The sequence below is a fragment of the Lynx rufus genome, unplaced genomic scaffold (assembly GCF_022079265.1).
Source record: "Lynx rufus isolate CCGP_SWC_20201006 ecotype Redwood Valley unplaced genomic scaffold, mLynRuf1.p SCAF_1, whole genome shotgun sequence".
Classification (NCBI taxonomy): domain Eukaryota; kingdom Metazoa; phylum Chordata; class Mammalia; order Carnivora; family Felidae; genus Lynx; species Lynx rufus.
Window position 1 is genome coordinate 168,167,840 of NW_025814823.1, and position 24,105 is coordinate 168,191,944.

Consider the following 24,105-nt stretch of genomic DNA (forward strand, 5'->3'; position numbering starts at 1 on the left):
CAGTGGCGTGATGAGGATGGAAGTAAGACTGTAAGGAGTGGTGAAAAAGGAAGGATGACTGTTCATAGTCTATCCTTTGCAGAAAGGAGTTTAATAGGAGAGTGGCAGAAAATAGAACTGTAGAGGAATGCAGCTGAAAGAAGTTGTGGGGTCAAAGCAAGGTTCTTCATGCAGAAGAAATATACTTTGGGGTACCACTTTCAAAAATTAATTTGCAGTCTTACTGCATTGTAATTGCCCATTTGCTGGCCTGTCTCCCCTAGGAGACTCCCCTACCTATGGGGTAGGAACTGCCTTGTTTGCTGTTTTTTCTGACCCGTCTCCTATCACCGTGACTGGAACCCAACAAGCACACTCAACAAATATTTCTTGAATAAATGGATAAAATAGATAAAAATTGGGAGAGGGGAAGGAGTTTGGGTTTTTTCTTGAAAAACCACTTGCCAAATAAAACTTTCACTGCAAACCTGCTGCTGGATGGCCAGGTTTCATGTGCGGGCTGAGCCTGTTCCTTCCCAAGGAGTCCCTCAGTCTCCTGAGCCACTGTGGGCTGTCTTTGTTTCTATTCTGTGAAGTCAGGTGCTTAGGAGTTCTGGGATCTAATCTGAACCCTGTTAAGAAACTGCTGTTACCTTTTCTGTTTCTAAATTAGAAAAATAATATGATCCTGCAATCTAATTCTTTCATATAATTACTTAAGCCAAATCAAAGTTCCAAGGAGATTATTTACTACAAAGCAATGACGCTCCCTGGTGCCTTCAGGCAAACTCCAACATAACATTCTATTCCTCCAGCATTTGGGGAACAGTAGGCCCTCTGCTTCCTCCTTTCTAAAAAAAAAAAAAAAAATTCATACATCATTCCCATAATAGAAGTGAGCAAAATATAAGCAGCTCCTTACAGCACTCTCCCTTAAAGCGTTCTAGGTTGATGTCGATTTTCCTGAAGAAGCAAACCAAACAAGTCCCAGCCTTCACACTGAGTGGCCTTCTAACTTGGCAAGTCTTTACTCTGTTTACCCCAAAGGACTGAGACCTATTGGTCTCTGAGTTCCTTCTTCCTTTATAATAAGTGGAATTGTTACTTAATGAATTTTAGCTATGATAAAAATAGATTCTATTTGTTTCTGAGAATTGCTAAGTCTCGGGGCCTGGTGTTTCTCTGTAAGATCTTCGCATGTGAATTTCTATTCATGGCTACAATATCATGAGCCAGGTAGTTCATGTCATGGTTGAATATCACAGACCAGATTCTAGAACAGATACGTATATATGAATAAATATAATAGCACTAGTAGTGGACATTTACTGAGGGCTTGCAGCGTGCATGACTTTGGGCTAAGTGCTTTATTGCAATACCTCATTTAGTCTCATGACAACCCTATGGAGTAAATACATCCCAATTTTTCAGATGGTGAAACTGAGGCTTTTAGAGATTAAGCTGTCCAAAGTCCACAGGCAGTCAAGTGAAGTAGGTAGAATTTAAAAACCCAGCAGTTTGACACCAGTGCTTACCAGTTTAACCTTTGCCATAAAAGCTCCATGCTGTGTTTCTTGCTTTAATGCTTAAATACAGGGAAGGCTTTTCAGGTGCCCAGGATTGGCAGAAGAGGAGATGGGAGCGCTTCGCCACAGTGCGGTTGTGAGGTAACCTCTGAATTTCAGCTGATGTGTTTTTCTGTTTCAATTACCAGGAATAATCAGGAGAGGGTTGTAAAAATGTGTTTTAAAGTGTTCCTATGCGAAAATCACCTGGAGAAACTGTTTTATCAGCAAAAGGAACAAGATGCTGATACTTCAAGCGAAGGACTTCAGTTCAGATTTTAGAGTCCCAGCCATGCTGTCACCATTTTTCATCTTCCCTCTCCCTCTGAGCACATGACTACGGGCTGTCAGGGCAATGGTTATGTCGCCTAGGCCTTGGGCTGCACAGTCTAACACAGGCAAGACCACTCCCACCTTATCAGCACAGGACGGTTTGTTTCGTTTTGTTTTTTCACTTTATTTTCTTTGATAAGGCATAAATTTTCAATTCTCAGTTTTGGCTATGGGCAATCTGGAAACAGCTGTGCATGAATGGCAGGGAAGAGGGGAGTCCCTGCAGGTACACACTTTGTTTCATGGCTGAATTGCTACCCAAACAGTCCTGGACACAGCGCCCCACAAATTATTTTTCCTTTAAACTGATTTTTCCAGTTAGTTCTGTGTATTAGTTACAGAGTCCTATATTATTTTCCCCATAGGGCTTTCCTGCTCCTGATTCCTAAACAAGCTGATAAAAACTCCATTTTCTCCACAGAAATATTTAGGTTGTTGAGGCTTTCTCTTACCATAATTACTTCCTGAAAAATGCAGTGGTCAATTTTTCCTGAATATTTTTACATTAAATTGGGCACACAAAACTTGGCCCTTGATATTTGAAGGCTGTAAAGTAGATTTCTGGCTTTAAAGAGATGACTGGTTTCTATTACTTGCTTTCTGGGTTGGCTTCTTATTGATTTGATTAAATCTCCCTACCATTTAAATGAGGAACTCTGTGTGAAAACAAGAATTTCTTATGACCTGAAGAAATCATTTCTTATTGAAAGAAATCATCTATTTCACTCCTCGACTAAGTACTTCAGGAATTGGAGCAGGTGAGGAGAAAGGTCTTGGCAATGGTAGTTTGATGAGAAATGAATTAATTCGATTATTTCCATGGTGTGGATCAATAATAGTCAGCCTCGCAGAGGCCCCTGGCCTGAAGGCAGCTGGATAATCAATAGGATCACACAGAGGCTTCTCCTCCCCCAGAAGCCTCTCTGATCTTTTCTGGGCGGACTCTTCACGCCTGTGTAATTCTAATTTATGTCAACTAGAAATCAAAGAAATTCCAAGAGGCTTTGGTCATAGGACATTGGGGTGGACCTTTCAAAATCTATTTGCGTCTATTCCTTCAGTAATGTGGCCCCCACAACCCTCCTGGCGCCTCTAGAGGCCAAGGAGAAGGAGCCTCCTCCCAACAAAAGGGCAGCTACCTGGTCCCGGCCTAGGCAGAGGGGCGGCGTTAGGTAAATCGAGGTACACTTTCTCCTTCCTATCTACAACTCTCCAGGGACATAAGAACAAATAGGCTTTTTAAGCCAAATCTTTGCCAAGAGTGGCTCCCTCAATAACGCTCTTTAATGATACCCCAGACGCTGGCATTTTCAAATCAAATGAACAGTGTGTAAAATTAGTTCTGCATGAAGTTTAAAAAAAAAAGAAAGAAAGAAAGAAAGAAAGTGAAAGGGAGCTTTTAAAAGCTCCAGCATTTCTTCATCCAACTGCTTTTCACAAGGGTTTGGCATTTGAGAATTGCTACATTTATGATGTTATTCGCTGCTCATAATTCAGGCCCTCTGTCTCCGAACTTCTGTATTAACACACACTGCAGAGGTTTCCACCACGACTTTTTATCACCGAGGTTTCCCAAACCAGCCAGGCTGCCTCTGGCGAGGTCTGGTTTCTCAGCCAATGCCATGCCACTGGGCTCCCTCCCTTCTCATCAACCCTGTTACCCCAAACATTTTTCATTAACCTTGAACATTGCGTTTCCATTTGCCCTACAGCTTTCCCATGATTTTTTTTTGTCCTTTTCAGTTTTGTTCTCCATCCAAATGGCCTTGTAAGAAATGAGGAAAATATCCTATTATGAGAAGAAACAGATCTATATGGACTCTAGAATTCTACAGAATATTCTATTCTAAGGTTGTGAAAATATTCTCTGACCAAAACCACCTACTGTCTATAATTGTGGAAAGCAGAGTAAACATATCACTCTTATTAGAGAGTCCCGTTGATTATACAAGCAGTTTTAACTAAATCACCAAATAAATGCGTGTTAAGTTGATAGGTGATTTTGGGTCAACTCTAATTCCCAAGGTCAAGTAAGCCTTTGAACAGTCTTTAAGAATATAAGTTCACCCCAATTCATCAAAGCCGTCTCACACAGCGTTTTCTTCTCTTGGTTCTTACAATGCACTGAAGTTTAGGAGATTAAGTGGCGTCGGCTTTAAAACTCAAAGTAATGCCTCTAACATGCTTATCCATCCAGCAATCGGAACAGCTACTCAAACACGGGCTTCTTAACGCACTTCCTAGTTTTACAAGTGTTCAGGGAATGCTGCATTTGTGGAATGGCTGGAGGACTCCTCCCTACAAGTCACCAATGTTGTAGCCAAACAAGTTGTCTGACAGTCTAAGCGTATGTTGCTTTTATCTGCTAAGAATATGGTGAATGTTTCTCATCTGTTCTTTGTTTACCAAATGAGAGAGAGAAAGAACAGGGAGACGGAGGAAAACACCTTTTCCTACAACAAATGCAATGCATTTCGTCATTCTTTCAATTCCTCAAAAGCCCAAGTGAGGAAAAAAGCTCAAGTTCGGTAAAGTATAGCTTCCAAATTAAATATAAGTGGCCCCAAATGAAACTGGCTGTGTGTGAAAGAAAATATAACTGCCTTCACTATTTCGCAGAACTATAGGATCGCAGATCACAAGCCCGGGACACAAAGACATCACAAACCCCATCTTTCCCCCAGCGCAGGGATCCCAGTGACAATATTCCTGACAAGGGGGTTAATGGTGTAGACCATTGAGGTTTCTTGCTCCTCCTTTGGATCCAGTTGGTGTGCAGAAAGGGGAAGAGCTCAAATTGATGACTTATTAACGGTTAGCAGATTTGGTTAAGGGACAGAGAGAAGAGTGATAGACCCAAATAGTTTTGTTCTTCAATTATTGGTTGGCACAGATGCTCACCTTGAGATAAATCGTGGGTCTTCATGTCCATATGCTGATCATGATTTCTCTGTGTTTTCTATTTCTATTCTTATTTTTCTCCACTATTTTCTTATTACTCTCTTTTTGTTTCCCTGCCTATTTGAATTGTCTTCTCTTCAATTCAGCCTTTTCTCACCCTGCAAATCTTTCTTTATCCCTACACCCTGGTTAGTAAGTTGATTCTAAATACAGATTGTCCTATGGAGGCATTAGTTTTCCTTTGTCGAGTATGTAAAAAAAAAATGTAATTTTGACATCTTAGTATAGAAAATAATAACCTTAATTTTAACTGAGGAAAAAGTAAAAGGGCAGCATCTTTTCTAATCTTAGTTTATTTTTTCCTGTCTAATTTCCTTTCAAAATCAGATAGCAGGCAGTACAATTTTTTCTCATTTGGAAATTTCAAATATCAAAACACAGGTTAATATGACATTGATGATAAGAATAATCAGTAGAACTGAGTATTTTATATATAACAAACATGATTATTCTAAGGGCTTGGTATATGTTCATTCATTTAAATGCTCACAGAACTCTACAAGACAGGTACTATCATTATCTTCATTTTACAAATGAGGAAACAGAGGCACTGAGTAACTGCCCAAGATAACACTACTAAGAGCAGAGCCCAGATGTGAACCTAACTCTGGCCTCTGAACCCATGCCCTCAACTATTAACCTCTTTGTTACTCACATTGTTACTTTGAGTCTTGATAAAAATTTAAAATCTGGAGACAGATTGCATAACACAAATTTTGAAAGCTGAGTAGCTACTTACTCTAGGTTACCATCCAACTAAATCAACAAACAAGCGATTATGTGCAAGGCTTTATTTGCACTTTGTGGGTGGCTTGGAAACTTCTTCTGTCCTCACAGAACCTCTTGTGTCTGGTTCTGAGCTGCCCTAAGCCTAAGGACGCCAGGCAGTAAGGCTGGCCCCAGCATCCTCTGGGCTGGGCCGCACCACAGCAGGCTATGGGCAGACAGCATGGTGCTGGAGCCAGAGGCTCTCAGAGCAGTTCAGTGGTTGGAGACAGGATTCAGAGGCCGCCAGAGGAAAGGACTAACGCTCTCTCAGGGAGCCCACTAATCAGAACAGCCTCCCCATCCCATTTTGGACTAATTTGCGTCTGGGTAGAAAAGGATCCTTTCCTTAACTTAAAATAAGCAAAATGCTGGTCAGCAAATATGTCGGAAATAATCTTCTCCTGTACTAACTGGAACATAAACTTTTACCATTCATCTCTGAAGGTGGAGCTGACCTCAACAAATCTAAGGAGTACAGACTAGAAATATGGTAATTTCTAAGAGTGCTTGTGGATATACAGATCCGTTTTGAACGCATACATTTTGGCGTCCTTGGTTCAGGTAGTACCCAGGTAGTAGCAGTTTCTTCTGGCAGACATTGAGCAAAGCTGCTGTCATTGTTTAGCGTTTCTAGAATACTCCGCCTACTGTAGATTCTTTAACTTGTTTTAAAAGAAGTCTTTAAAAAAAAAAAGATTTTATTTTATTTATTTTTAAAAAAAAATTTTTTTTTCAACGTTTATTTATTTTTGGGACAGAGAGAGACAGAGCATGAACGGGGGAGGGGCAGAGAGAGAGGGAGACACAGAATCGGAAACAGGCTCCAGGCTCTGAGCCATCAGCCCAGAGCCCGACGCGGGGCTCGAACTCACGGACCGCGAGATCGTGACCTGGCTGAAGTCGGACGCTTAACCGACTGCGCCACCCAGGCGCCCCAAAAAGATTTTATTTTTTAAGTAATCTCTTAACCCAACATGGGTCTCGAACTCACAACTCTTGTGAGATCAAGAGTCACATGCTCCACTGACTGAGCCAGCCAGATGCCCCTCAGAGGAGTCATTTTAAAGTGAAAGGGTTAGTAGCAGCATTAGGTTAGTTAGTAGTGAAATCTGAGGGAGACTTGCAACCCCTGGGTCTAAGTGCTGTTGCTTAGTAACAAAGTCAGCCAGCTTTTTAGGCTGGGCTGAGAATATATAGTAAAATCTCTCTAAACATAACTAACTGGCAAAGGCCTAGTATAAGCTGGGATTTTAAAGCATTTAAAGCATTTGGAGAAAAGAACTAGGTCAATTAACAAAAATGACAAAAGCACACAAAGGATTTGGGCCATTCTTCTATTGGCCCCCAAATTTGGTACATTTAGAAAATGCATGTCCTTTGAGAGACATATATATTTAGTTTCACTCTCTTTTGCTAGATCTGTCCCTAATCACCAGTTGCAAAAGTAGCACACATGTGTAAATTATTATAAGATGCTAGCACTTTCTGAGCAAGTGTCTGAGGTGGATCTGTTCCCAGGGGGCAGACCCCGTGCCTGGAGACGGCACCCAGGGTGTGCCACGGGCACTGGGCCCAGACCCTGGAGACCTGCGGTAAAATCTTGGATGACTGGCCTCAGGCCAGGGTCTGGTCTCACTAAGTCTCCATTTTCTCCTGTTCATAGCACAAATAACCACTTCTTAGACTTACAGGGGAAACATGGAAGCATCTCGGTAGTACTTGGTGATCAATACAGATTTTTATCATTTTCCTTCGTAGTCTTCAAGGGCCCCATATTAAACGTGGCACAATTTCCCAAACTCACACTCACATCTCTGGCCAGCGCCACACACCTTCAGTGGGACCTCTGGGACCATTTCTCATCATGTACTAAAAGTGACATCTTAAGTGCAGAAAGGCACAAATTCCCACATAATATTCCCTCACTGGCCCTTTCTTGCCCCCAGATGGCCACAATACATACATGTTGAGCACTGAAACCACACACTTCAAATTGTGAAAAACCAGTTTGGCACTGTTCTTTCCACCTTACTGTTGCAGGAAACTTGGAATCCAGAAAAGAATTTTACCGTTAGACCCTGCACATTGCTGTGTGATGTGCAAACACTTTTAATTTTGGTCCGTGGACTTAGGGACAGGAGGCCAAATATAATTTGTGCATATGATTGCTTTTCCTTTCTGCATAAGCACAAAATTCATTTTTAAATAGAAAAATGCAAAAATAACCTCAGATTAGTTTAGAAAACCAGGCATCTTGCAATGCATAACTGTAACAGTACATGTATGTGCACGTACACATACATACATATAGGGGGAGAGAGAGAGAGAATATGATAGAAAGCTATTAACTACAAACTTGATAGGTAACTCTTACTTTATCACATCTCATCAGTCCCAAATATCTTAGAGATTTGCTGCTCTGCGCAATCAGGGTGGCTCCTTGATCTGTAATTTCTTTACACCATCCAACATCCACAGTCTCTATTGTCATGCTGTACCGGCCAATGGCTATCAGTGCTGCAGAGAGGGACAGAAAGAGAGAAAGCAAGCATAAATGTTAGCAGTGTATGGGATCTCTATCTTATTATGACTATTTCTCTCATTTCCTCAGTAAATTTGTTCCTGAAATGTTGTGTGTAAATGAATGTTTTGTAAACGAAATTAAATTTGAAATGCTTTAGGAAAGCTTGCTCTATGACAAACCCTTTCACAAAGTGAATAATCATTCCATAATTCCCCTTTCATTGGAACACAGCTTCTTATCAGTTTTACTCATTACAAGGTTACCTGTACTTTCAAACATTCATATCTGCAGAAGGAATAAATTAAAATGAATTATATATATAATGTTACAGAAAATGCTGAGTAGAAACTAAACTTTACCCAAGATAACTTTAATAAATTTTTTAAAAGAAAAATCCATGTAAGCACCATTTTGAGGTGTATTATACCGCATATAAATTTCTTTACCGATTGGCATAATTTTTTCCAGCTGTTCACGATCTGTAAAATGTAAGACTATATAATATTTTTCACATTAGTCCTTCTTGGGACTGTTAGGAATTAAGAGTACATTATACATACAGTTGAACTTAATTGGTGCCATGCTACAGTGTGGTAAAGGGAATGCATTTGTTATGCTGAATTTCCTCACCATTATCAGAAGTCTTCCTTCTATTAACATATAAAATGAAGCCTGTCATCTGAAAACTATCAGTATCTCTAGTCTTCTTGACTGTTTAGCATTGGATCACTACTAAAGGGCAGATGCTTATCCCATAATCTACGATGTGCACCACTTATCACTGCTCCATTACCCAGCACCCTGTCAGAGCGACCAATCAGTGAAGGTGGCTCTTTGCTACGGACTTCTGACTTGATAGACATGCACACCTCTACATTTGTGGAGCAGAAAAACAGATTTCAATACCTCCAGCCAGAATAAGTTCATGGTGCATTGGTTTGTAAAAGAAAACCCTGAAAACAATGCCACACATTTTAAAAAGGACAGAGAAATTGTTTGCTAATTATTTCCTCATTCTAAGATAGGATGAGTTGATTTCTGTGACATTAAAGGCGGATGATATTTTCCAATTGACTAGATTGATAAGAGCAGAGTGAATTACTCACGTAAATAAATGTTAACTCTTACAGCTCACAGAAAAGAACTTGGCAAAATCTCTTTGCCAATTACCTCAGTAATATTTTTTTTACTAGAAAATTCATGCCTATGATTCAAGTATCAAAGCACTCCTAAGTAGCCTGATATTTAAGGTTTACAAAAACACCCATCATATCAGTGTCTTCCAGTGAAAATGCGATGAAGGACACAAATTTTTTTTTCCTAGAAATTCCTCATGCCACGAATTTGTTCATGCTTTCACCTTTGCCCACCTACTTCGACATTTGTTATTTTTTTTTAATTTACTTAGAAAGAGACAGCACAAGCAGAGGTGAGAGAAAAGAGAGAGTGGGAGAGAGAGAATTCCACCCAGGCTCCACACTGTCAGCTCAGAGCTTGACACAGGGCTTGAACTCACAAACCATGAGATCATGACCTGAGCCGAAATCAAGTCAGATGCTTAACCGACTGAGCCACCCAGGTGCCCCGCTAGTTTGACATTTAGTTTTCAAGGAAGTGGAGCAGGGTAGAGGGGGTTTTGCCAAAGGTTTGCCAAGTGGTCTGAATGATATTTTGTGCGTAGAAGTAATATCCCGGGTTAATCCCATCGGTGTCCCTGCCCTAAGAAAGCCATGATCTCTGGCACCATCATAATTTCACTAGTTATGCTATCCTAAGGATCTCCTATGATGACTGAAGTAGAATATACATAAAAGAAATTTCTTTCAATTTCAAACTGTAATTTCAGAAGATGACAAATCATAAGTTGCAGAAGGCCCCAGGTTGGTAGATATGTACTTTTATTTAGGTTTGAGGCTAGAACATGAAAGCCCTGCCCGGACAGAAAAACATAAAAATAATTATCTGAGAAGTTTTTTAGAAGCTGCTTTATAAGCAAATGAAGAGTCAATAGCTTTTGATTCTAACTGCTAAGAACACCGGTGTTTATTATTTCCCTTTTTTTCCTTTCTTGTCCAAATTAAAATAAGCAGTAAACAAGACAACTGAAGATAAATCAGGGCATTCTATGTTTGTTTTGACATGGCTCTATACCGTAAAGTAAGAACTGAACTTTATTATTCCTTAACTTGTTCATTTATTCAGCAAACACCTCCTGAGTACTTGCTCTAGAGCATTTTGTCTAATGTCTATTGACTATCCATGGGCTAGGCACTGGGCTAGGAATTTTAGGCATATTATTTCATTAAATCCTCTCAGAAACCCTATGAAGTTTTGTTATTATTTCCATTTTAAAGATCAGAAAACTGAGTCACAGAAAGACTGAATGACCTTCCCTGTCACAAGACACTAAGTGAGGGATAATAGGCTGAGAATTAGGCTCTCAGTCCCGGCTGCACATGAGATCTACTAAGTCAGAACCATGGGGCCAGTCACCAGGCAGTTCTAACATGCTGCACCACTGGCGTGTGGAAGTGGAACCGTGGGTGTGACATGAGGGGCCTGTGCTAGGTGCTGGGGACAGAAAGATTCAGAACTCAGAGGCCAGCTGAGTGGGGTGGAAATGAGGAACACCCAAGTAAATAGTGACAATACAATGCTCATCCCCCCTCTCTTCCCATTCCTATCTCATTCTCGCTTCTCAGATCTCAAGTCAAAGGTCAGCTTCTCAAAATGGATCACTCTATCATTTGCCACTACTGGAAATGCTATTATTAATTTGTTTGGTTACTTTGTTGGCTACTTTGTTGTAGCCCATCTCTCCCATAAGTATGACAGCTCCTATTCACTGCTGTATGCCCAGCCCCTAGCCTGTGCCTGGTACGGAGGTAGTTCTTAAAAGTATTAGTGGAACGTACCAATGACTGGAATATGGTTTGGGTCTACTACAGAAGCATGCCAAGGGGGCACCGGAGCCCCTCACTCTTCAAGGGAGAAGAGAAATCATAGGAGCTCTCATGGAAGAGCTGAGCGAGGTCTTGAGGGATGAGTAAGGATTCTCTAGGAGAACAAAGGAGCTTGGGCAAGTATGTTGGGCTAAGGAAACAGCATATGTAAGCATAGAGAGATGTGAAAGGGTAGGGCAGCTGTAGGCCATTCTGTGCAGCTGAAATAAAAACAAGGCCAAGAAGTGGCAGGATTTATTTTAGAAATATTTATTCAATGATTAATGACACTTCAGTAGGTATAAGAGACACAGAGTAGCAAAAACAAGCAGAGTCCTTGATGTCCTTCAACTTACATTCTAGTAGGAGAGACAGGTGTGAAGCAAATAAACACACCACCATATATAAATCTAAATTGTAACAAATGTCCTGAAGGAAATTGACTGATTACTTTAGGAATAACACTTGAGGGGGAGGGGGGGCAGGGGGTGGGCACTAGGGAGAGTCTTCCTGATGAAGTTACTTTTAATCTGTCCAATAGCCCTGCAAAAACAATACTCATTTTATGGTAGAAAACTGAAGTTAAATACTTCAGCCAGGCCCCACCCCTACTAAGTGGCAAAACCAAGGTGCACACCGAGATAGTTTGGCTCCAAGGCCAGTGTTGGTTCTACCATAGCAGCACACGGGTGGTTGAGGAGTCTGCATGTATACAGAATGTATTTTTCCCCTTTACCACCATTCAGGACTTAACCATTACAGCTTGCAGGGAGCCAAGTAAAACACGGTGACCATAAAACACGGTCCACCAGAATCTGTAAATTCCAGAATATACAGAACAATTTACATCTTTGTGACTATATCCTACCTTTGAATATTTTTTCATTGTTCTTCACAAGCTAACCATGACACTTGTAGTGTGGTACAGTCTCAAGTTCATTTCCAGGCTCACTACTTAGTAGATGTCTGACTTCAGGATATTTCACTTTTCTGAGTCTCAGCTTCCTCACTTGGACAATGGGGATGTTGACTATATGTCCTGCTTACTTCACGGGGTTGGTCTGAGGTTCAAATGACATAATACATGTAAGGGGCTTGGCACTACATAAATGTCATGATTTATGTGATATTTTCCCAAAGCATTCTACAGTGGTGCAGTTGATATAAAATGAAAAGACTTTAAAGAGTTTTGAAAAATAAAATGCTCTGGGAAAATGAGAGCATTATATAAGTATTTAGTCATTATGTCACTGCTAGAGCTCCTGAACTGCCTACTCTCTATTGGTGATCATGAACTTGTAGATTGCACCTGGGATGATAGGGCTGCAAATGTAATGTGTGATTACTACCTTCACTAGGGGCTGTTGACACATTACAATGATATTTATTGAGCCTTGAAAAGAGATAAATTATGCAAGACTAATTCCTAATCTCAATGCAGTTTGAATATACGTTTTTATGTGCTAAGTACAACTAGCAAAAATAGTTAAATTCTAAAAAAAATTACACAAGTTAAAAGCTATAATCCAGTAACTTATATCATTATCAAGAAAATACATTAACCCCCTAAAAGGCATTTCCATAGACAGAGAAAGTGAAAACCATGAGCACATATATATTAAATTTTGACTAAGAAATTCCATTTCCAGGGGTGCCTGGGTGGCTCAGTGGGTCAAGCATCTGCCTTCAGCTCAGGTCATAATCTCGCGGTTTGTGATTTTGAGCCCTGTGTCAGGCTCTGTGCTGACAGCTCAGAGCCTGGAGCCTGCTTCAGATTCTGTGTCTCCCTCTCTCTCTGCCCTCCCTCTGGTTGTGCTCCATCTCTCACTCTCTCAAAAATAAATAAACATTAAAAAATTAAAAAAAAGAAATTCCATTTCCAGGAATATACCCTGGAAATATACTTTTTGAAAAAGATACTTTTAATAATACTAGGAACTTTTAAATCATTCAGTGAAAAAAGTAAAGGTGCAAGAATTTATATGGTGTGCTATCACCATATAAAAGAGAATACAATTAAAAAAAAACACAAATCTGCTCCTTTGTGAAAAAGGAATATGGGAGAGAGAAACCAGGAAATACAGAGACTGTTAAGTATACGGGGTTGGTGGGAAAGGGGAGGAAGGAAGGGGCATAGAATGTGGAGGTGGGGATGTGAGGAGGGAGGGACACTTCCTGGAGTATCTCTTTGAATATAACTTTGACTGTGAATCATAGTAATGTTTTACATACCTCCCAAAATAAGAAAAAAATTAAAACTAACAAGGATGTAGGGGAATGGGAAGTAGAATACAAACAGTAACAAATGAAGCTAACTGTATTACAAATGAAGAGCGTGACCCAGACAAATAAAATAACCACACAGAAGAGGATGGGAATTAAGAATTCAGTCACTTTGGAAAACATTATTTTGGCAGGATATTGTAAGGTGAAATCCAAAAAGAACTGTCAGCAAACATTGTATTCCAGTTAGTAATTCTATTTCTCACAGGGCTATGAGGTAGCAATTCAGTAACTACTTTATGTGTAATCTAGGATTGTAAATGATGAGAGCCAGTCTTTTTACTGTCAGAGAAAGAAGTTATAAATAAGAAAAGGGGAGAGGCTTATAATAAACCCTGTGGTATTGATTTGGAATCAGAGGTACTAGAATGAACTGTTGGTTCATAACAGATACACAGATATAGAAATAACTAATAAATATGATGTATGTGCATGCATGGGTTAGTATACATGCATATATTCCCTATCTTTTCAGCTGAGAGAGACTAGGAGCAATGGCACTCTAGTAGCAGTGATGTACAGGCACCCAGATCTTGATTTATAAATATCATTCTCTAATAAAAAGAATTAAGTCTTCTTATAGAAATGGTTGATTCCTGCACTGGGGCAGGGAAATACAAGATAAGTCTGAAACATCTTGTGATATCAGAAAAAACAGGTGCTTAAAAGAGTGAGGGCATACAAAAGGACACAGGATCCATTCAGAAGAAGCTGCCAATGGCCACAGCTGGAACAATGTGAATCTCAAAATAAATGAGTGTATTGGACTATACTTGAGAAAACCAAATAAGCATCCACAAATCCATATTCATAGAGGTAGAAAGATAGAAGATGGATATACAGTCAAGGAAGGACAACTCTTCCTTACAGAAAAATTCCAATGAATCAATTTGGAAAGAATGGGGGAAATACAAAAACATCATTAGGCAAAGACCGCAGTAGTAACTGTTGCAGTCCAAGTTCACAAATGGATGCTAAAATCAGTGGGTGAAAGTTTTGGGAGAAACAGAATAATAGCATAGTGCCAAAGATATTTATCAACTGCAAAGGGAAGTCAGTATAATTACCAACATCACAGTGGAGAGACCCAGCAGCCATCACCTTAACCAAATGACCAAGGTTAACATCACCAGTAATAACACATACAGACATCACATGTACCACCTGATCACTTCTTCAGTATTCTTGCCAAAATAATCTCAATCCAAACATCACACAAACCTAAGCTGAAAAACATTCTACAGGTCTAGAGGGTAAGGGTAAGGAAATATAAGAAAAGAATGAGGAAGCATCAGAGATAGGAGGAGACTAAGGAGACAGGACAAGCAGATATACTGTGAGATCCTGGATTGGATCCTGGAATAGACAAGAAAATTAGGAGGAAAACTGGTGAAATTCAAATAAGATCTATAACTTAGTTATCTTATTGCTTCAATGTTAATTTCCTGGTTTGATAATTATACTATGGTTATAGGAGTTGATCACACTAGAGGTAGCTAGGTGAAGGGTATTATGTGAACTGTCTACTAGTTTTGCAACTTTTCTGAATTCTAAAAGTATTTTGGGGTGTCTGTCTGGCTCAGTCAGTAGAGCATGCAACTCTTGATCTTGGGGATGTGAGTTCGAGCCCCACACTGGGTTTAGAGATTACTCAAAAATAAAATCTTAAAAACAGTATTTGAAAATAAAGATTTTAAAAGCGTAGATAAGCTAGTAACAGACAACAAGTGAATGAACTAAGGAGAGAACTAAAATTTTCTAAGTGAAAGCAGGTATTACTTTCACAGCGAACAATCTGATATATAAATGTTACAACTAAAAATACATTTTTTTCTTCATAGGAGGAAGATTAGTCACACGAGTGCATTAACAAGTAACCTGCATGTGCCATTTTGTCCTTTCCAGTTCTATTTTCTGCTATGGATCTATGTACCTGCAATACAATCAGAAGAAATGCCCTGGTGCTTGAAAGAACTAGGGTTAAAATTTAACAGTGGGATTAACATCTTTCATGTAATACTTGGAAAAAAGGATTTGCAAAGAAATTTCTTGGCATGGATACAAAGAGATAAATATGAAAAGCACTCTTCTTTGTAGATGCCACAGAAGCCCCCAAAACAAAGAAATGACACTTTCAGAGACATTCGTTGTTGTGTGATAGTCTCTGGGAAGGCTCCCTCCACCCTGCAGGGACTATAGCAGTGGTTCCTAGCCCTGCCAGTTCAGGAGAATCACAGGTGCCTAGAAAAAGTACAGATGCCTGAGTCCCACCCCTGGAGATTCTGACTCAGGAGAAGCCATAAAAACTCCCGTGATCCCGATGTGCAGCCAGGGCTGAGAACCACTTGAACAGAATAACCTGTAACTCGGGCAAAGTCAGTCAACTAAAAACAAAAGAACTAATTTTCAAGGATATAAGTAGCTTTGTGTTCTGATATTTTAATACAACTTTGTCTCTCAAACAGTAGTGACTTCTTGTACACAATCCAATACTTTTTAACTTCTGTATTTCTAATTTATATCCTTTCCTTCCATTTTGATATATTACTATTAAATTCCTCCTATCATTTTTTTTCATGTTTATTTTTATTTTTGAGAGACAGAAAGAGCACGAGTGGGTAGGGGCAGAGAGAAGGAGACACAGAATCAGAAGCAGGCTCCAGGCTCTGTGCTGTTAGCACGGAGCTCGATGCGGCGCTCAAACCCACAACTGCGAGATCATGATCTGAGGCGAAGTCGGAAGCTCAACCAACTGAGCCATCCAGGTGCCCCATATTCCTCCTATTATGTAGTAAACCTGACAGTGACCATATGCTATTTTTCCAGGTTGTCCTTTTTAGTAAATATTTTCCTTTAGTTCATTGCACTTATTTATATTTCTAATACAGCACTTATCAGAGTTTGTTTCATATTAGAATTATTTATCAAACACCTGTCTTCCTACTAGATTGTAAAGTCTTTGAAGCAGCAAATGTAGAGAATGCTTTTCTAGGACCTCTAAGTCTCTGAAAATCAAGTGTCACTCATTTTTTACAGCTTCAGTGAATTTTTTGGAAGTATAACATGCATGCAGAATATTGCACAAATCCTAAGGGTACAATTTGATGAATTTTGACAAAGTTAACCCAGCTATGTAACACTCTCTAGATTGAGAGACAGGGCATGACCATAACCCCTGAAGCTCACTCGTCCCCAACTCCAGTCACTGTTATTCTGCCACTAAGAATAGCTACTAACCTGACTTCTAACCACACAGATTAGTATTCTTGTGTTTGGACTTCAAATATATAGAGTCAAACACCCAGTACTCTTATTTCTGGTTTTTCAGCAGTCTGTTATGTTAATGAGATCCATCCACATTGTTAAGGGTATGAATAGTTTGTTCATTCTCATTTCCAAAGTGGCGATAACATTTACATTCCTACCAGTAATGTGTGAAGATTCCAGTGTCTCTACATCCTTGCCAGTACTTAGTGGTACCTGTCTTTCTGATCATAGCCATTCTGGTGGGTGTGAGGTGCTACCTTATTGGGGGTTATAATTTTCATTTCCCTAAGGACTAATGATGTTGTGCATCTTTCCATGGTGTCATACACTGCTTTAAAATCCCAGCATAACAGGGGCGCCTGGGTGGCTCGGTCGGTGAAGCATCCGACTTCGGCTCAGGTCATGATCTCACGGTCTGTGAGTTCAAGCCCCGCATCGGGCTCTGTGCTGACCACTCAGAGCCTGGAGCCTGTTTCAGATTCTGTGACTCCCTCTCTCTCTGCCCCTCCCCCTGTTCATGCTCTGTCTCTCTCTGTCTCAAAAATAAATAAACGTTTAAAAAAAATTAAAAAAAAAATCCCAGCATAATATTATGTGCCTTTATCCTTTCAAGCACTCAGTAAGTATCTATTAAATTGATGAAGAAGGAGAGGCACGTAAGTTTTCTATTATTAGACTACCTAGCAAAGAATAGCAAAATATCTGTTTCTAGACGACAGATCATTTTCCACATAATTTGAGGGAATGTACCAGTAAAATAAACTAGTCTAGCCTCTGGAGACACGAAAAAAATCTTCAAGTTTCTTAAAATAAGAGAGTAAATTAAAAAAATTTACAGTTATAGAAAACTTTCCAAATGCTCATTTATTTGTGGAATTTCAAAGACTGTGGAGTATGCTTTATTTAGGAACTCTAAATCTCTTACAATCAAGTGAAAAATAAATATAATACAAAAATTGTGGTGGATAACATTGGAGTGAAAATGTTGAATTATGGTAGAATTTTCAAGACACTTTATGTAAGGGCATTCATTTTACAGAACTCTTCTTACTGAGTTCAGAACAGCAACATGCAAGTCTTATCTGACAAAGGGAAGAAGCTGGCTGTGGCCCCTGACCTTTCGGGGAAAAGACTCTCCTGCCCTATACATCCTGAAATGGAAATACAACATTATTTATAGGCTGCACCTGCTTTCCTTCCTAGGAGATTAGCAAGTTCGTGGAAAGTAAGAGTTCACATGAAGAATTTTTTAAAGAATTTTTTAAGTTCATCAGAAGCAAGGATAAGTATTTTTTATTTTTTATGCTTTCCAAATTATTTTTAATAGCAGAAAGACACAAATCACATTGGGTAGGTAGAAACTATTTTTGAGTATGTGACTTCTGAAAACGTAATAAACAAAAGGCATATTTAGAACTAACCTTCATTTAACAGGAATCTGATCCACTGCTCTGGTTTTCAGTGGTGCTGTTTTTGGTGGAAACCAACCCTCTGAGAGGAATGTTAGGTTCCCTTGATAATCCCCTTATTAAATTTTGGAATCCAAGATGAGGAAGAAAAAAAAAAAGCCTTACTAATCTTAACATTAGCTGAGAACCTTAAAGTCCCTGGTTCAATGATTCTTTTTTATTCTAGCTAGCCTGCATAAATACATATATTACTTATCAAAGAATTATGCATATTTTTAAAAATTCTGACATTATATTAGATTTCCTCACTTTATGAGAAGTGAATTCTGGGCTTCAATATGTTGGTTCATGGATATGGAAAAGTATATTAGTGTTTCTGACACAGATCTGCCTTGTCCGCCTTTCTGAGCTGGAGTTTCCAGACTGCCATAAAGATGGAGCATCAGTATCAAGCAGGCATCAGATACAAATATTTATCTGACCCCACGTGAAGCAGAGCCGGATGCCACGGCAGCAACTACCACTTGAGAGATACCAAGGTTGGTGACAACATATGTGTTACCAGACTGCCCAACAGGCATTGTAAAAATATCTTGACATTGAAGGGAAGGAAACCGAAGGAAGAGGGAAGAACACACGAGGATGTCAGCAGAGTGAATATATCATCTCTTCCTTCTTTAAACAAATACTAATCAAGTGCCTCCTAAGCACCAGGGAATGTTTCAGGAACTGAGCATAAAGAGAGCAAATCCCTGCCCTTGTGAGGCTTGTATTTGGAATACAAATAAATAATTAGAATACCTAGGTTTTCAGGTGGTGATTAGGCTTCTGAGAAAAATTCAGCAGGGCCTAGAGGTGGGAGTGCTACAATTTTAATTAGGGCAACCATGGAAGGCCTCACAGAGAAAATGACATCTGAGCAAAGATCTGAAGAGGTGAGGGAACAAGCCATACAGATATCTAAGGGAAAGGCATTATGTTCAGAGAACACCTAATGCCAAGGCCATGAGGCAGGAAGGTTGCTGGTTTGTTTTAGAGTGAGCAAAAGAGCAAGGTGGTGAGTAGTGGAGAGGAGATTGGGGAGAGTTAATGGAAAAGGGGGTGGTCAAAATCATCTCATAGATCATTTTAACGACATTGGCTTTCCCTCTAAATGAAATCAGAAACCACTGGAGAATTTGGGGCAGAGGAGTGATATGATCTAATTTAAACTTTCTCTGGCTTCTGGGTTGAAGACAGGCTGTAAGAGGCAAGAGCAGAAGCAAGGAGACCAGTAAAGGAGGCCACTGCAATGATCTAGACAAGAAGTGATAGTGGCTTGGCCAAGGGCTATGTAACAGAAATGGGGAGGAGTTGAACTAGACTACAGTAGAGAGACCCAACAGTATTTGCTGATGGACTGGGTGTGGAGTAAGAGAAGGAGAAGAGTCAGGGTATTAAGAGAAAAGAAATCTTTTCTTTTCGACACTTAGATTTGAGAGACATTTCCTGCATGGAATTTTACATAGCTGTTCCTTGGGTCCTTGTGTGTCTAAGTGTTCTTGCACTAGTAGGAATATATCAGTTTCTTCTCTTGGATATAAACTCTGAGAGGGGCAAAGACCACCTTTATTCATCTTTATATCATCATTATCTAGCATAGGGCCTTTACTTGTTAGTGTTCAATATATGTTCATTTAAATATGTACATCTTAGATATCACAATTAAAAGCACTTAGGGAAAAACAACTTAGAAAGGGGTCTTGTTTGCATTCTCTAGAGTTCATATTCATTCTTTTATTCTAAAAGTATTTACTGAGTAGCTACAGTATATTAATCACTATGATGTTTGTAGGTACCTTTGAGGAGATTATAGGTGATAAACATTTCCCCCTATATGTCTCTGCATTTAAAAATTTTCAAGAGTGTGGGCTACCTAGGTGTCTCAGTTGGTTAAGCATCTGACTCTTGGTTGCAGTTCAGGTTATGATCTCATAATTCATGAGTTCGAGCCCCACACCGGACTCTGTGCTGACAGCACAGAGCCTGCTAAGGATTCATTCTCTCTCTCTCTCTCTCTGTCCCTCCCCTGCTCTCTCTTGGGCATGCTCTCTCTCTCTTAAACAAACAAACACACAAACAAACTTAATTTTTTTTCTAACACTAGGCATGTTTTACTTTACCAAAAAATCGGTTTTTAAAAAGAGGAACTAGATAGATTTCTTAGTTTTACCAGAGTAAAGGGACAAACTTGACATTTTTTTTTAATGTTTCATTTTACTTTTTTTTTTTTTAATTTTTTTTTCAACGTTTATTTATTTTTGGGACAGAGAGAGACAGAGCATGAACGGGGGAGGGGCAGAGAGAGAGGGAGACACAGAATCAGAAGCAGGCTCCAGGCTCTGAGCCATCAGCCCAGAGCCTGACGCGGGGCTCGAACTCACGGACCGCGAGATCGTGACCTGGCTGAAGTCGGACGCTTAACCGACTGCGCCACCCAGGTGCCCCTCATTTTACTTTTGAGACAGAGAGAGAGTGAGCAGGAGAGGTGAAGAGAGAGATGAAGACACAGAACTTGAAGCAGGCTCCAGGCTCCAAGCTGTCAGCAGGGCTCAAACCCACAAACTGTGAGATCATAACTTGAGCCAAAGTCAGATGCTTAACCAATTGAGCCACCCAGGTGTCCCAGAACTTAACCTTTCTGAAAGTGGGGTTTCTCTCTAACCTTGCTCGTCAAGGCAAACAAACACATTGACTGGTACCAAAATTCAATACCTAAAAATCATGAAATCCTGTGAAAAAAGCATAAAGCTATTTGCAAACTAAAATTAAATACAAAAAGGTAAGTTCATTTACTCCTCCTTAACTATAACCACAGCAGTTATTACTCAGGGGCCGTTGTCCAGACCATAGATTAGCTTAGATACTGGCAAAAACTTGCTTATGGATCTTTCTGCCATAAGAAGGGAAAAGGAAATAAAAACATGAAATTCAAAACATTTCAATTTGAGTTTTTCAAGTTTATGGGGTGCCTGGGTGGTTCAGTTGGTTAAGTGCCCAACTCAGGATTTTGGCTCAGGGAATGATCTCATGATTCCATAGATAGAGCCCCATATTGGGCTCTGTGCTGACAGTGAGGAGCCTGCTTAGGATTCTCTCTCCCTCCCTCCCTCTCTGCCCATCCCCTGGTCATGCACACGTGAGAGGTCACTCTCTCTTTTAAAATAAATAAACAAACATCAAAAAAAAGTTTAGTGGAGAACCAGATTAAAATTCAGGGAACACTAAACTTTCTATATTCTTTTTGTCTTCCAGGGGGAAGAAGAAATCCCAGTTCTCACACTAGAGCAAATGCTCACACAGGCAGGGAGACACAGAAACAGACGTATATACATATATTATTCTTAGGCCCTAATTCACAGGTAGACTTATCTTAAAGCTACTGAAGGGCCTTCTGAAGGTCCAACATTTACATGGACCTTCACAAGGTCCTGGTTCACAGAAATGTACTCATAGGGTAATGTATTTTTGTAAAATTCTGTAAAAGCAAGATGCTTTTGTATTCTTTTCTTTAAGAGAGATCTCAAATTGTTTAAACCTCAGGTCCTGAAAAATCCTGAATTTGTCCCTGATCCAACACAGAATATTCTGATTCAGTGGCTTTGGGGGTGGATATCAGGAAGCTGTATCTTTTTCTTTCCTATTTTTTAATGTCACCAAGTGATTTTGATGCATAGCCAGGTTTGGAAATCACTGACGAAGGACTTACAGACTGATCAGTTTAATGAGTCCCTGACATCTAGGTAGTATTTCTATCTGGAGCTTTGCCACCATTGATTGGGACATAAACCATATAACACTATGTAGTTTGGAAAAAGCTGACAATTGGCAACATTCACTTCCACATTGCAGTGATGAATCACATAACCCTCTGTGCCGAGTAATTAACTATCCATTTGTATGTACTGGCTGTAGCGATATAGTTCTTTTCAAAGAGGAAGGAAGGGAATTTGGACATAACATTAACAGTTGTTAATACCAAGCAAATAGAGTAAATTGGATTTATTAAAAAGAGTATGTGTGTGGATTTTTCCCTAGGAGTTGATATAATTTGTCTAGCTTTCTAATTATAGTTGGGACAGAAAATGGCTGAACCCCAAGACCTCTCACGGTATCTAATAAACTTTTACTTACAGGGAGAATATTTCTTGGGTTGGAGAATGACAAATAATTTACTAAGCTTTTCCTGAAAGATAGCTAAAGGTGTTTCACCTATATCTAGCTGATGAATTAGCTTTAGCTAATAATCAGTGTCATGAGACAGGGAAGAAGCAGCCTGTAATTACTTTGAAAGGAATGAAGGAACAGATCTGATAAAGAAACTAAATCAGCTAATTCCTCTAGGGGTATACCGAGTGGGAGAGAAGCTCACCTCCCTGCCAGTTTAAAGTGAGGCAAAGACAGGGGGCATGGGAAGTTTTCACATGCCCGGCTTCCATTCCCACTTCCTGGTAACAAACCCTTAATTTTCCTTTCCAAAGGTGCACCATGGGGACTGTAATCAAAGGTTCCCTCCCCTTCTCCAACATGCAGGTGGGCATGTGTCCCAAATCCGACTATAAGCATACTCACTTCCTAGTATGTGATTTCTGCCCAGAATGACTTAAGAAGTAAAACAGCTGGAGACACCCATCCTGGGGGAGGTTACTGAAAGAGACTCTCATTAGTCCCAGCTATCTAGAGATCCCATGTTCTTATCTTTCCCACAGCCTGATTCTGGGAGTTACCCCATCTTCTTCCAATAATTTCTTTGCTTTTGTTCTGGGTTTTGTTTTCACTTAAAGTAGTCTCTGTTGGTTTCTATAACTTGCAACCAAAGAATCTTAACTCATACAGAAAACTATGTGCATGACAACTCAGTTTTTTTCTACAATAACAAAAAACCCAGACAGATTCTCAACAATGCCCTGCTGAAAGAGTCACACCAGCAGAAAATAGAAACATGGCTCCGTAAATAAACATTGGTTTTGTTGGTAGATGTTACTAACATATCTGTACTCACTCTTGGGAGAATTAAAATAACTCTATTTAGTTCCACGATATCTTTTTAAATTTTTCAAATAATAACTCTATTGTTTGCACAAAAATGGTTCAAGTTACTGTAAAAGTTAAATCAATGAAGGAAAGTACAATAACACTCTAAAATTATCCCAAATCCCATTATCCAGAAATACCATCACTAATACTTGGTAACCATTCTTCCAGCACCTTCTTCCACATATAGACAGAGCACAAGAAAGAGAAAAATAATTTCAGAAATCTTGGAAATAATTATGCATGCTTTAAAAAAGTATTTAATTTGTTTTTACTTGAATTTAACCAAAGTAAAGAAATTGAATTGAAAAAGAATCATAGAACTTTGGTAAAATATTTCTTTACCAAGATAATTCTTAAAAGAGTCTACATAAATTCAGAACAAAATGTATGAAAATATGAAGAATTTGGAGTCATTTAAAAGATTCTATACTTTACCTCAGACAAAAATCTATCAACTCCCTTCTAGAAAAAAAAAATAAGAAAACTGGTAGGCATTTCTACCTCTTTCTTCTTCCTTTCATATTCATCACCTCTATTATTATTTTTACATTGTCAGGTTTCAGTGTTCCCACCTGCTTTAGCAACCACAAGTCTCTTGGTTGTTTTGCTCTGGTTCTGTATTAGGTGGATTAAATACCATGAGTTCCTTCATGATTTTTCTTTTTTCATTCCTGAGGTCTTTTTTTGATTAATCTTTTGGGTGACTAGATACTATCTATAAGTAGTTTGTTTGTGTTTTTTTTTTAGAAAGATTCATCATATATTCCCTAAGTTCTGAATGCTTGAAAGACTGTTTGGCTTATGTTTAAGGAACAACATGGCTAAGTATTAAATTTGGGGGCATACTTATTTTTTACCTTCAGAGCTTTATATACAGGTGTTTCAGTGTTGTTGTGGAGAAACTAAGTCCAATCTGATTTCTTCCCCTTTATACGTGTCTTTTTTAATGTCTGAAAGCTATATGATTCCTCCTTTATTTCTTAGGATCAATGTATTTA

The 24,105-nt window shown here is 39.3% G+C and overlaps 1 protein-coding gene across 1 annotated transcript in view; it reads right to left on the minus strand.

The window, feature by feature from the left end:
* The window catches only part of FBXL17 (F-box and leucine rich repeat protein 17), a 495,516-nt gene that overhangs the window by 13,295 nt on the left and 458,116 nt on the right, over positions 1–24,105 (minus strand). The window contains exon 8 of the mRNA XM_047090120.1: positions 7,981–8,123. Within this exon, the coding sequence (XP_046946076.1) occupies positions 7,981–8,123 (143 nt within the window). The remainder of the gene's footprint in view (positions 1–7,980; positions 8,124–24,105) is intronic.